A 14201-nucleotide genomic window follows, 5' to 3' on the forward strand; every position below is an offset into this window, starting at 1 on the left:
AAAAAGGGGCAATGTCACCATTCCCACAGTCAGCTATTTCTCTATAACTCCAGTTACATTCTATCTGAATTTCATTTCTAGTGTTATTTTCATTTCCTTGCTGCATTTTAATCTTTGTTGACCAAATCTCTCTTTTAATTAACCATTTTTATAAAATGTTAAGTGGGCTTCTCACTGGGAAACAAGTGGGGACCACTACTGCATGCTTTGCAGTCTGTACACAAACTGAATAACATACACAGCGACCAATCACTAAAAATAACTTTAAAAGATGTAACATGACTGGTCACTGATCATGATGTACATTTGTTATATACATAGTGAGTTGTGGACTGAAGAGTTAGTGATGAAGTTTGTACATTATGCAGTTACTAAGTTAATATACCACGATATCTGAAATTTGAACCGTCTTGTTAGTAGACTGGTGAACTGGTAACTAAACTGTGGTAACTGAAGTTCAAATATCAAAGTCATGCAAAGCAAGAACTACCTGTCCATAAATGCTATTATTTATATGGTATAACATTAATAAATGAAAAATTTACAAAAGAATCTTCAACATTTGCCTTCATTACCAAATGACATAAATCTGATGCAAGAATCAAGTAATTTATAGGTGTTCCACAGATATAATTAGTCCTTGACTTTTATATATTTGATTTTCACAACTAACTTTTGAACAGGACATATTCATACCCATAATCATCTTTCATAAATGGGATTTGGATTTTAGAAAGGAGATTTCAAACTCTCACATGGTGGCATTGTCTGCTGGAAAACAATACTGTTTCAGTTGTGTTTACACCCTACTACAGTAGAGTTTATTTGTGCAATTATGGAAATTTACTAAATTTTGACCTTATACAAAAATTTCTGGAAAACAAAATCAGCAGTGGTGGTGAAAAATGCATAGTAAGAATAAGAAAGGTTTTAACGAATTTAATTCCACTGAGACAAGCAGAACTCTTTAGCATCAGACAGTCACTGAATTAAGCCAGTTTTTTTTCACTGTGAACGTGAACTATCAAATACAAAAAAAAAAAAAAGAGACCAACACAAGTTACAAAACTACGTAAGATTTTATATATAATCAGAAATTTCATTATATTTAATTCTCTGACAATGGAACCCTCTACATAATAACATATCAGTTCACTGTTTGAATTTTACGTTACAACTGAAACTAGAGAAATGCTCTTACATTTACTAGTATTCATTAGAAGTTCTACACTGATAAACTGAATAAAGCATTTCTATTGGTAGTAATGGAATTTGAAAATCAGAAGAAAGCATGCTCACAAGTTTTAGGTCATAGAATGACAAAAAAAAATACTTTAGCTCATTAGTATCCCTCTTTGTAGGAAGTCAAAATATTGTTGTATGTAATCTTATTTTGTCTTCAAACTGATTAGCACTCTCTGACAGAAGAAATATCTTAATATTAGAGATACGGAAATTAAAAAACAGAAAAAACAAAATAGGAACTCAAGTTTCTGAATTTTGTCACTTCATTACTTCCTCCAAAACATATTAGACAGGAAATTTTAAGTTAATAATAAAGGGTAGATTGGTATTTAACATATTTTTTAATATATATTTTTAATATATCACTACTTGTCATTTATCCAAAAGTCGAAATGATCTACTCTTTTACCTACCCCAACAATCCGTTTCATAGCATCCAATTTAGCAGAATCTTTGTTGCTCTCTAACATTTGCTTTAGATCTTCATTCCTATACAAAAGAAAAGAAAAAATTACATATTTAGATTTTTACATTACACAGGTATTAAAACATATAATTTTAATAATATAAGAATTAGAAATAACCTGATGCACAATGTTACATAACTACTTTGTTATTTATAATTAAATATATGTTTCTCATCTAACCCTACCAAATAATATCAAAGTGCTATGCTGTCACAAAGCCCATCAATAAAACAAAAATATAAAACTGTACCTCAATTCTGGGCAAAATATCAACAATCAGAGGCATACAGATTCTCTCATCCCAAAATTTCTCTTGTATAATCAATCAGAAAAAAAGAGATAATAAAAATTCTTGAATCAGCACTAAAATATTTTCATAAGCCAAAATGTAAGATCTTTCAGGACTTTCCTGGCAGTCTAATGGTTAAGACTTCGCCTTCCTATGCAGGGGGTGCAGGTTCCATCTCTGGTGGGGAAGCTGAGATCCCACATGTCTCGGGACCAAAAAAACCAAAACATAAAACAGAAGCAATATTGCAAAAAATTCAATAAAGACTTAAAAAAAAAATGGTCCACATCTTTAAAGATTAAAAAAAGAAAAAACCAATAGCAGTTATTTCTGCTTAATATGACTTCCCCCAAATAAACTGTTATTCAAAAGAGAAATGCAAAGAATTCCCCATAACAGAAAAAAAAAAAATGTAAGAACTTTCTTCAGAATATGTCAAGAAAGAGCACCGAATGAAGAAAAGCTATGTGTCATTCACACATCCTTTTTTCTCCCTAGCTCGCAAAAAGAAAAAAACATAAATCTGTAGGGAAACCCACATCAATACTCCCTAATTCAAAGAATTAAGTTAAGGCAATTTTAACATGTAAATGAGAGGATGAGGTAATGAACCAGAGCAGTTAGTGATAAGGATGAAAATGTAGGACAGATTCAGGAACTTCTTGGAAGTTGAAATCAGTGGGATGCAGTGACTGAATGTAAAGGATAAGACAGGCACTCAGTAAGGATGCCCCCATTCCCAGCTTGGATGACCAAGCAGATGATGATGTTACCAAGTAAGATAACTTTGCTGAAGTGGTAGGCATTTTCTCCTTTCCAAAGCTGCTTGCTATACAAACATCCTTAAAAGATAATTTAGAACAAAAACAATCAATGCCTTCATATAGACAGGCTGCAAAAAGGAGAAAAACCCACACAGAATTGCCTCCCAGTATTTTTTTTTTTTTGGCTTACAACTGCTCCTATTCTTCAAAGTGAGCGTTCCCCCCAGCAATTAAAAAATCCCTCCCAGCAAAAACAAAATTCATAATTTGTAATATCTAATCATTTTTCCTTCAACACAGAAAAACATAATTTTTTAAAGTTATTATATAGCTAGAAAAGAGTTCTTAGACTTGACACCAAAAGCACAGTCCTTAAAAGGGAACACTGATTAATTAATTTCATCAAAATTTAAAACTTGTTGGGCTTCCCTGGTGGCGCAGTGGTTGAGAGTCCGCCTGCCGATGCAGGGGACATGGGTTCGTGCCCCGGTCTGGGAAGATCCCACATGCCGCGGAGCGGCTGGGCCTGTGAGCCATGGCCGCTGAGCCTGTGCGTCCGGAGCAGGAGAGGCCACAACAGTGAGAGGCCCGCGTACCGCCAAAAAAAAAAAAAAATTTAAAACTTGTTCCAGAGAATTCTCTCTTAAGAAGAAAAAAAAAAATTACAGACTGGCAGAAAATGTTTGTAACCACATATATGCAAAAGACTAGTATCCAAAATATAAAAAGAACTCCCAAAACTCAACAGTAAAAAACAACCAATTCAATTAGAAAAGGGGCAGAACACATTGTTACAGACTGAATTGGTGCCCTCCCCCAAAGTTCACACACTGAAGCCCTGACCCTCAATGTGACATTATGTGGAAATAGGGCCTTTAAAAAGAGGTAGCTAACATTAAATGAGGTCAAAAGGATGGGATTCTAATCCCATCTGGTGTCCTAAGACAGAGAGTGGTGCACATGCACAGAAAAAAGGCCATGTGAGAATACAGTGAGAAGACAGTCACCTGCAAGGCAAGGAGAGAGGCCTCATGAGAAAACAAACTTGCCAACACCTTGATCTTGGACTTCTAGCCTCCTGGAAGAACTGTGAGAAACTATGAGAAATAAATTTAAGCCATCCAGTCTATGGTATTTTGTTATGGCAGCCTTAACAAACTATTACAGATTCTGGTAATAAGAAGTGAAGTGTTCATGTAATAAATACCTAAAAATGTGGAAGTGGCTTTGGAACTGGGCAACAGGTAGAGGCTGGAACAGTTTTGAAGTGCATGTTTTTTTTTTTAAAACATGCATTGAAGAGACTGTTGGTAAATATATGGAGTTAAAGGTGATTCTGATGAGATCTCAGATGGAAATGAGGAACATACTACTGGAAACTGGAGGAAAAGGCAATTCTTACTATAAAGTGAAAAGAACTTGGCCCAACTATGTTCCAGTGTTTTGTGGAAAACAGAAGTTAAAAGTGATGACCTGAATATTTAGCCGAGGAGATTTCTAAGCAAAGTGTGAAAGCCACAGCCTGGTTTCTCCTTACTGCTTACAGTAAAATGAGAAAGAAAGATAAATTGAAGGAATTGTTAAGCAAAAAAGGAACTAGAACTTGAAGATTTAGAAAAATCTCAGCTTATCCATGTTGCAAAAATCAAGCAAGTGTCTTCAGAAGAGAACACCAGAGAACACTGAAAAATCATTTGATAACGAAATCACGGATGCCCCTCGTGGATTTAATCAGACATCTCATCTGAAACCAGGAATAGAGATGGGATTATACCAGCAGAGACACTACCAGTTTGGACTAAAAGGAAGAGTTGGGACAAAACAAAGGAAAGCTGGATTCTACAGGACAGGACAATGTGAGGACACAGAGAGAAGACAGCCATCTGCAAGCCAAGGAGAGAGGCTTCAGAAGAAATCAAACCTGCCAACACCTTGATCTTTAGTCCCAGATTCAAATGTGAGAAATAAATGTCTGTTGATCAAGCTACTCAATCTGTGGTATTTTGTTATGGCATGCCTAGTAAACTAATACAGACATCAACAAACAATTCACTGAAGGAGATAAACAAATGGCAAAAAGCACATGAAAAGATATTCAACTTAATTAGCCATTAGCAAATTAAAACCACGGCAAGATATCACTGCACGCATATCAGAATGGCTCACTTAAATAAAATAGTGGCAACACCAAATGATAGTGAGGATGTGGAAGAACTGGACTGCTCACATACTGCTAGTGGGCATTGTAAAAGGTTATAGCCACACTGGCAGTTTAGCAGTTTCTTATAGAACTAAACCTGCAATTACCATACAAGCCAGTAATTGCACTCTTGCGCATTCATCCCCAGGAAATGTTAAATTTATACTCACGCAAATATCTGTATTCAAGTATTCATAGCAGCTTTATTCCTACTAGCCAAAATGGAAAAAACCCTTCTGGAAACAACCCAGATGCCCTTCAATCAGTGGATGGTTCAACAATCTGTGGTACACCTACAGCATGGAATACCACTCAGCAGTAAAATGAAACAAGCTATTGACATCTCAACAACTCTGATTAATCTGCACAGAAGCATACTGAGTGAAAAAAACTAATCCTAAAAGGTTACATACTGTATTACTCCATTTATACAACATTCTTGAAATAACAAAATTATAGAAATGGACAAAGATTAGTGTGAGGGTAAGGACAAGAAGCGGGAAGTGTGGATATAAAAATACAACGCAGGCTTCCCTGGTGGCGCAGTGGTTGAGAGTCCGCCTGCTGATGCAGGGGACACGGCTTCGTGCCCCCGTCTGGGAAGATCCCACATGCCGCGGAGCGGCTGGGCCCGTGAGCCATGGCCGCTGAGCCTGCGCCTCCGGAGCCTGTGCTCCGCAATGGGAGAGGCCACAACAGTGAGAGGCCTGCATACCGCAAAAAAAAAAAAAAAAAAAAAAAAAAAAATACAACGCAAGAGATCCCTATGGTGATGAAACTGTTGTATCTTTACCTTTGGGGTGGCTACATGAAACTAGATATGTGATTAAATGGGAACAGAATACCACCCCAATACACACACACAAGTAAATACAAGTAAAACTGGAGAAATCTGAACAAGACTGGTGAAGTATGTCAATGTAAACATCTTGGTTGTGATATTGTACTATAGTTTATCATTGAAGGAAACTGAGTAAGGGGTACACGGGATCTCTCTGTATTATTTTTTATAACTCTATATGAATCTACAATTATCTCAAAATCAAAAGTTAATTAGAAAAAAGTTATATGATAATTACAACTCATTTATAAGAAGAGAAGCCTATTTTTAAAAACGGTCAAAAGATTTGAACAGATATTTCACAAAGTAAGATTAAGAATACCACTAAGTACATGAAAAGATACTTAAGGTCATTAACTATCAGAAAATGCAAATTAAATGAGATACCATTACACACCCATGAGAATAGATGAACGACAATGACAATAACAAATGTTGCCAAGACTGTGGAGCAACTAGAACTCTCACAGGCTGCCAGTAGCAACGTAAAACAGTACAACCACTTTGGAAAACTGAGAGTTTCTTACAGATTTAAACATAAATCTACTATGTGATCCAGTCATTCCACTTCCCAGAGAAATAAAAACATATTTCCACATAATAACTTAAATGAATATTCATAGCAGCTTTATACATATTAAAAAACTAGAAACAATCTAAATGTTGATCGCATAATGTGATTTAGCCATACACTGGAATACAACCCAGCAATGAAAAAGAAATAATCATTGATACATGCAACAAGATGGATGAATTCTCAAAATCATTATGTGAGTGAAAGACACCAGACACAAAAGAGCATAATTTAATTCATTTAAAGTTCTAGAAAATGCAAACTAATCTGTAGTGATAAAACCAAGATCAGTGGTATCATAGGCAAAAAGAAAAATGGACATGAAAGGAACATTAAAAAATTTCTTATTCCATAAGAAGATGGAAATGTTCTGTATCTTCTTAACTGTGGTGGTGATTTTACAGGTGTATACATCTGTCAAAACTCATCTAATTATAATCTTTAGGTGGGTGATTTGTCGTATGCAAATTATACCTCCATAAAAATGATATTAAAAAGTTTCACAGTGTTTTATTCACATGTGTGAGTAAGACACTAATCCTCCAAAACAAGACTAAAAGTCATATATCTATTTCTGAGAAATACATTATTAAGGATGAGATAAACCACATTTTCATACTCTGAAATTAGAGTATCACATTTAAGCTTCAAGCTTAACTCAAGAATTTATTTATTTATTTATTTATTTATACAGGGGTTTTTAATGTTTTGGTTTATTTTATTTATTTACTTTTGGCTGCATTGCGTCTTCATTGCTGTGCGTGGGCTTTCTCTCTAGTTGTGGTGAGCAAGGGCTACTCTTCATTGTGGTGCATGGGCTTCTCATTGCGGTGGCTTCCCTTGTTGCAGAGCACGGGCTCTAGGCGTGCAGGCTTCAGTAGTTGTGGCACACAGGCTCAGTAGTTGTGGCTCGTGGGCTCTAGAGTGCAGGCTCAGTAGTTATGGTGCACAGGCTTAGTTGTTCCACAGCATGTGGGATCTTCCCAGGCCAGGAATTGAACCCGTGTCCCCTGCATTGGCAGGCGGATTCTTAACCACTGCACCACCAGGGAAGTCCCTTATTCAAGAACTTAAATCACTGAATTTTATTTTAGGACATCAAAGGAAAATTCTCTTAAATGACTGTAAGAAAATTGATAAGAAACTAAGACTGTAGTATTACCAACAGTAATTAACTACTTGTACTAGTTATTAGTTTATGATTAGCAATTTTTAATAGTTTCTACAACAAACTCTCCAGAAAACAGATTTAAAAATTTATTCCACATAGCTCCTTCATGCAATATGGTTCAAGCACGCACGCACGCGCACAAACACACACACACACACACACACACACACAATTAGAAGCCCTTTTCATCTCAGCTTAAGCTTTAAAGTAGGTGACAAGAACTTCCCTAACTACTCCAAATAGACAGCCTTGACAGAAAAGCTTTACTTTGTACATTTTACAAATTTAGGCCTAATGTAGGCAAGTAAGCACTTACCGATAATGAATGACTGATCATGTGTTATTATGGGCTGAGTTGTGTCCCTTCCGAAATTCCTATGTTAAAATCCTAACCCTCAATACCACAGAATATGAATGTATTTGTAGATGGAGTCTTTAAAAAGGTCATTAAATTAAAATAAGGTCAACATGGGTTGGCCCTAATCCAATAGGACTGATTTTTTACAAGAAGAGCAGATTAGGACAGATACACAAAGACGAAAAGATGATCATGTGAGGGCACAGCAAGAAGGTGGCCATCTGCAAGACAAGGAGAGAAGCCTCAGAGGAAACCAAATCTGCCAAAACCTTGATCTTAGATTTCTAGTCTCCAGAATCCAGGGAAAATATATTTCTGTTAATTACGCCACCAAGTCTGTGGCATTTTGTTACGGCAGTACTAGCAAACTAACATATAAGTTAAATGCTTCAAACTGTCATGGCAGTAAAAAATAAATAAGTAAACAAACGGAAGCTAAGTATATTTTTCCCAAAAAGAGTAGAGGCAATGGGATTTACTATGAAAAAAATTTCCCTTTCTTTCCAAGCAGCTCATAAAATTAAATGCAATGGTGACCACTAGCAGGACACAAAAATAATTAAATAATTACAATAACTACTTTTCTCTAATTAAAAATACAGCTAGACAATATATAAATAGTAAGACCGGAACATATAAGAACTACATCCGAGGATATACATCTACCAAATATAAAATACTATAACTGTTCTCTGTAATGAATTCAGAATCCCTTCTTAAAACTTCTTGTTCTTTCACATTGCACTATTAACTGAAAAGGAACAAAAATCAATGAAACCACAAATGAGGTTTTTTCCTTTCTAATTTTTGCTGTTTTCCTATTTTACTTACTGACCATGTAGACTTTTACGAATGAAAAAAGTAAATGAAATTTTTTTAAAACTTTGGAGGAATAAGAAAGTGAAAAAAGCTTAAGTAATTAGATAAGAAGTAAATAGAAAGAAAATGTGACCACACATATACATGTCAAAAAAAGAAAGAAAATTCATTTTCTCATGTCTGATCCCTTTTTTCCCCAAGAGTGTTCCACCAATCTTCTCCACCAGTGTTATCTGGAGAGAGAAGTGAGCAATAAAGAATAATGAAGTGTCAATTTTTAGAACATTCCAACCTCTAACCCCAGGTGCAATCATGTTCATGGCCTAATGGAAACTTGGTTTGTTCCTCTAAAGCTCAAGCTGCCACAGTCCCCTTCCCAACCACCTTTAGGTCCTGACCCGCTCTCTCAAACTAAACACAAGAAAACACGAATTCGATATTAAAGCCAAAGGTTTTGCTCTTCACGTTTAACAGAAAAGACGGTCTTCAAAACCAATACAAATATCTTTTGTGTTAACTCACGTAGAGAGCTATTAACTTTGAGGTTCAGAGAAAAGAGACAAGAAAATCCTAGGCACTGTTTCAAACTGATGTAATATTCAACTTCTCAGATATGTCATAAACACCTACTGAAAATTCTGATATAAATTACATATCTCTACACAAATTCCTGTCTGCTTGTCACCAAAACAGTAAAGACTGGGGGGAAGTTAATACCATAACACCTAATTTACCCTCAAAATATGTTCACTTGTATTGAGCATTTTAGGTCTATCTCCTTCGTTATATGGATTCAAATATGGCCTATTAACATGTATTACTACATTAATCTTAGAAATTGAAAAATTCTTTTTGCTAAACATCAGAAGAGTTGATTCAAAATAATGCTGAATTAGTAATATTTTCATTAACTCTTTACCAAAAACCAATGTGTTTCAATTATTTTTTAATTTACCTAGTTCTTCATTTACCTATTTATCTGTATGTAGCTATCCAGCTTTGAGCATTAAAATACCAACTTTATTTTTACATAAGTGACATCTTGTGGTGTTAAGCGGTATAACTTTTCCTTTCATGATCCAAATATGCCTTTTTTTATAGTTTCAACGACCAGAGAAAAATATGTAACTGGAAGGTTAAAGGAAATCTTACTATTACCAAGAAGTCACTTTTACTTTAGTACCACATAAAACAGTAACTATAATCGAAAAGCAAATTTTTACCAGTTACCTTTCAGAATTTAAGAAGTCGCAGGGCTTTTACATTGTATAAATTACCTCTTTTTAAAAATATCTGTAATTCATAACTCATTAAAACCTTCTACTCCTTTGAAAGGCAGTGTAAATTAAGGGGAATATTAAACTATGTAGCACTGTACACTCTCTCAGTGCTTCTCCAAGTATGATCTGAGAAAGACTGGTCCAAGAACCATTGCCAATCCACAAATTTTTGTTACTAATCCATAAGGAAATATAAAAAGAAACTGAGAGCAAGCATTTAGAGCAATTCAACAGTGTAATTTTATATTTTTGAATCTAATAGAAAATTGGGGCTTGCATTTTGCACATATTTTTCCATTTCATTTTTCTAGCAATTTATTTTTTATTGTATTTTGCATTCATATCCATCCACAATGGATTGGAAATTAAAAAAAGAAAAGGCCCTTCACCAGTTTGAGAGCACTGCACTACACAATTACTTCCTTCTCCCTCAAAAGAATCACCAAAATGTGTGTACTACAGAAAGCAACACCTGAAATTTAAATCCAGGAATGATGGATTAAGAAAAGTGATAAGGAATAGTGATTTACAGTTGGAGGTACATCCCCAAAAGGATGCATCAAAATCTTTGAAAAGGGGAGGGCTGGATCTTTCTTAAGCCCTACCAAAAAATTCTAAAACATGGGCACCTCTTCATGCTTTGAGAACTACTTAAATGAAAGATGCTTCTACTCCAAGAGGTCCACTGTATATATGAATAGTTATGCAGAAAAAAAAAAAGTTGGGAATAAGAGAATTTACTTTTTTCTAGCGTTATGCATCTAAAGGAACTGGCCTTCATAATTAGTTTATGTGCACAAGGTGAAGGCTTAGTAACTTTCAGTTCATTTAGGGCCTATATGTACGTCCCTTGGATGACACTCAGAACCTTATGCAGTTTTTGGCACAAAGTATTCACTTAATAAATACAAGAGTGAATAAAACCAGAAAACTCCATCTACCTAATCATCCATCTATTAAGCCTCTAAAAGGAGAAACCATAAATTATCCAAGTAAATATGAACTTTTCCTCCTACAGTGTTCACAGAACTAAAGAAAGAATAGTCTACAATTGCTATCGCAACATCATCAACCCTTGGTAATCTTTTTCTCTTACTCCTCTATTAAAACTTCTCTCATAAAAGTAACAAATAATTTCCTTATTTAAAAATCCAATGCAAAAATCTCATGAGTACTTTTTGGCTTTTTCTCACTTTTTTAAAAAAATTTTTATTGGAGTATAGTTGCTTTACAACATTGTGTTAGTTTCTACTGTACAGCAAAGCGAATCAGCTATACATATACATATATTCCCTCTTTTTTGGATTTCCTTCCCGTTTAGCTCACCACAGAGCACTAAGTAGAGTACCCTGTGCTATACAGTCGGTTCTCATTAGTTATCTAGTTTATACATGTATCAATAGTGTATATATGTCAATCCCAAGCTCCCAGTTCATCCCACCCACCCCCCTTTCCCCCTTGGTATCCATAGGTTTCTTTTCTATGTCTGTGTCTCTATTTCTGCTTTGTAAATAAGACTGTCTATACCAATCTTTTCAGATTCCACATATATGCGTTAATATATGCTATTTGGGGACTTCCCTGGTGGCGCAGTGGTTAAGAATCCACCTACCAATGCAGGGGACACGAGTTCAAGCCCTGGTCTGGGAAGATCCCACATGCTGCGGAGCAACTAAGCCCATGTGCCACAACTACTGAGCCTGCGCTCTAGAGGTGGCAAGCCACAACTACTGAGCCCGTGTGCCACAACTACTGAAGCCCGTGCACCTCGAGCCCGTGCTCCACAAGAGAAGCCACCACAATGACAAGCCCATGCACCACAATGAAAAGTAGCCCCTGCTCGCCGCAACTAGAGAAAGCCCACACGCAGCAACGAAGACCCCACAGAGGCAAAAATAATAAATAAATAAATTCATTTTTTAAAATACATATATATATGATATTTGTTTTTCTCTTTCTGACTTACTTCACTCTGTATGACAGTCTCTAGGTCCACCCATGTCTCTACAAATGGCCCAATTTCATTCCTTTTTATGGCTGAGTAACATTCCATTGTATATATGTGCCACATCTTCTTTATCCATTCCTCTGTTTCATGAATACATTTAGATTATTTGATATAATTGACCACTACTCTTCCATCTTTAAATTCCTACCTTAGAATCTGTAATTCTCTATTCTCATTTGGTTCTCATTTGCACTTGTGACACACAAATGAGAAAAAAAATGGCAAAAATCCTTGCCCTTGTAGAGTTTTCATTTAGTAAGTAAAAAAACAAACATAATAAAAAAGTAAATTTTACAGTCATGAGATGAGGGAAAAATTAAGCAAAGGGAGATAGAATGCAGGAGGGAAAGGAGGAGGTAATTTTATACAGGGTGGTCGGCATAGGCTAAATAAAGAGACATCTGAACAAAGATTTGCAAGTGAGGTAGTCAGCCATTCAGATACTGGAGGGGAGGAACAGGGAGGAAGAGCACTCTAGGCAGAGACAATGAAGGAGGGCAAATAATACTAAAGGCTTTGGTGTTTACTCTGAATGAAGTCAGGAACCATTGGAGGGTTCTGAATAGAGGAGTCATAATCTAATACACATACAGAATCATTCTGGCTGTAGGCACTACAGAATCTGCCCATGGTGCTGTAGCTTGTGAGATACTTAGTCTGCCACAGAAAACGACTATAAAAGCTGGGAAAAAAAATAAAGTAATTTTCTCAAGGCACCGGAGATCAACCCATGCAGGCAGGACTTAAGGGGCCAAGATCCTGGAAAGAAAAGAAGCACACAAAGTGCACTTTTTATTCACATCAGCTTTTTTCCCTGACTGCATTTCCCCAACTGCTATCTGGGAGAACAGAACCCAAGGAGAAATGACAGTTTTAAAAGACTGAGGACACAAATGTTAAAGTTTGGGGCCACCAAAGGCAATGGAACTTGAAAGGCAAAATTACAGAGGAGGGAATCAATGAAAAGGTACACAAAAATCTGTGTACAAACTCCCTTCAAGTAGTTGACTACATTTTCACAGGGCAAGATTCTGGGAAATCCAGCAGAAAACAACAGCAGCTGGAAGATTAAATACCTGAGCAGAGATTTCAGGAAACACACATTGCTGGGAAGAGAAGTTGGAAATCAAGTCTCCCAGGTAGAGAGGCGCTGATAAATACCCTGGCCTTTCAGTTAAGACCACAGAAGGGCCACAACTGAAAAGTAAGGATATTCCCTAGGAGTATAAGAAAAACTGAAATAGACAAGACATTTAAAAGCCTAAAACTGAGCTTAAACAGGATCAAAGTGATCTGCTAGAACTCTATCTACCTATCAGAAAAAAAACACAACTCTCTTTGGAAGAAGATAGCATCTAGAGACTCGTCAGTTTTCTTATCTTAATTGTCTAGCATCTGATCAAAACTTAAGAGACATGCTAAAAACAGGAACAAATGACAAGAGAGATAAGGAGGGAGGGAGGGAGGAAGGGAGGAAGGAAGGAAGAAAGGAAGGAAGGAAGGAAAGAAGGAGAGAAGGAGAGAAGAGAGAGAAAGAGAACAAAAGGACTAGAAACAGATCCATGGGTAATTCAGATACTACAGTTATCAGATAGGGACTTTAAAATAACTACAATTAATATGGTCAGGAAAATACAGGAAAAGATGGACAAAAGAGACAAAATGATAAAGAATGTCATTAAAGTAGGAGAATCTATACAAAATAATCAAATGAATATTCAGAAATGAAAAGTACAGTTTATGAAATTAGAACTCATTAGATAGGTTTAACAGCAGACTAGAAATAGCAGAAGATAGGACTATTGAATGTGAAGGCAGGTCAAGAGAAATTATACAATTTGAAGCACCAAGTAATAAAAGAATGGAAAACACCAAACAGCACATCAGAGACACGTTGAATATGGTCAAAATATCTAACATACTTTAAATTAGAGTCCTAAAAAGAGAGGGGAGAGAGAAAGAAGGGGACAAAAGCAACATTTCAAAAGTTAATGGCTAAGGGCTTCCCTGGTTGCGCAGTAGTTAAGAATCCACCTGCCAATGCAGGGGACACGGGTTCGAGCCCTGGTCCAGGATAATCCCACATACCATGGAGCAACTAAGCCCATGTGCCACAACTACTGAACGTATGCTCTAGAGCCCGCAAGTCACAATTACTGAGCCCACGTGCCACAACTACTGAAGC

The 14201-nt window shown here is 36.1% G+C and overlaps 1 protein-coding gene across 5 annotated transcripts in view; it reads right to left on the bottom strand.

The window, feature by feature from the left end:
• AP3B1 (adaptor related protein complex 3 subunit beta 1) overlaps positions 1-14201 on the bottom strand; it is a 274658-nt gene that overhangs the window by 234807 nt on the left and 25650 nt on the right. For all 5 annotated transcript variants that reach the window (XM_079916789.1, XM_079916785.1, XM_079916787.1 and 2 more), the window contains exon 2: positions 1659-1734. In XM_079916789.1, coding sequence (XP_079772915.1) covers positions 1659-1734 — 76 coding nt within the window. The remainder of the gene's footprint in view (positions 1-1658; positions 1735-14201) is intronic.

The sequence above is a fragment of the Stenella coeruleoalba genome, assembly GCF_951394435.1.
Source record: "Stenella coeruleoalba genome assembly, chromosome: 3".
In the NCBI taxonomy this organism is placed as follows: domain Eukaryota; kingdom Metazoa; phylum Chordata; class Mammalia; order Artiodactyla; family Delphinidae; genus Stenella; species Stenella coeruleoalba.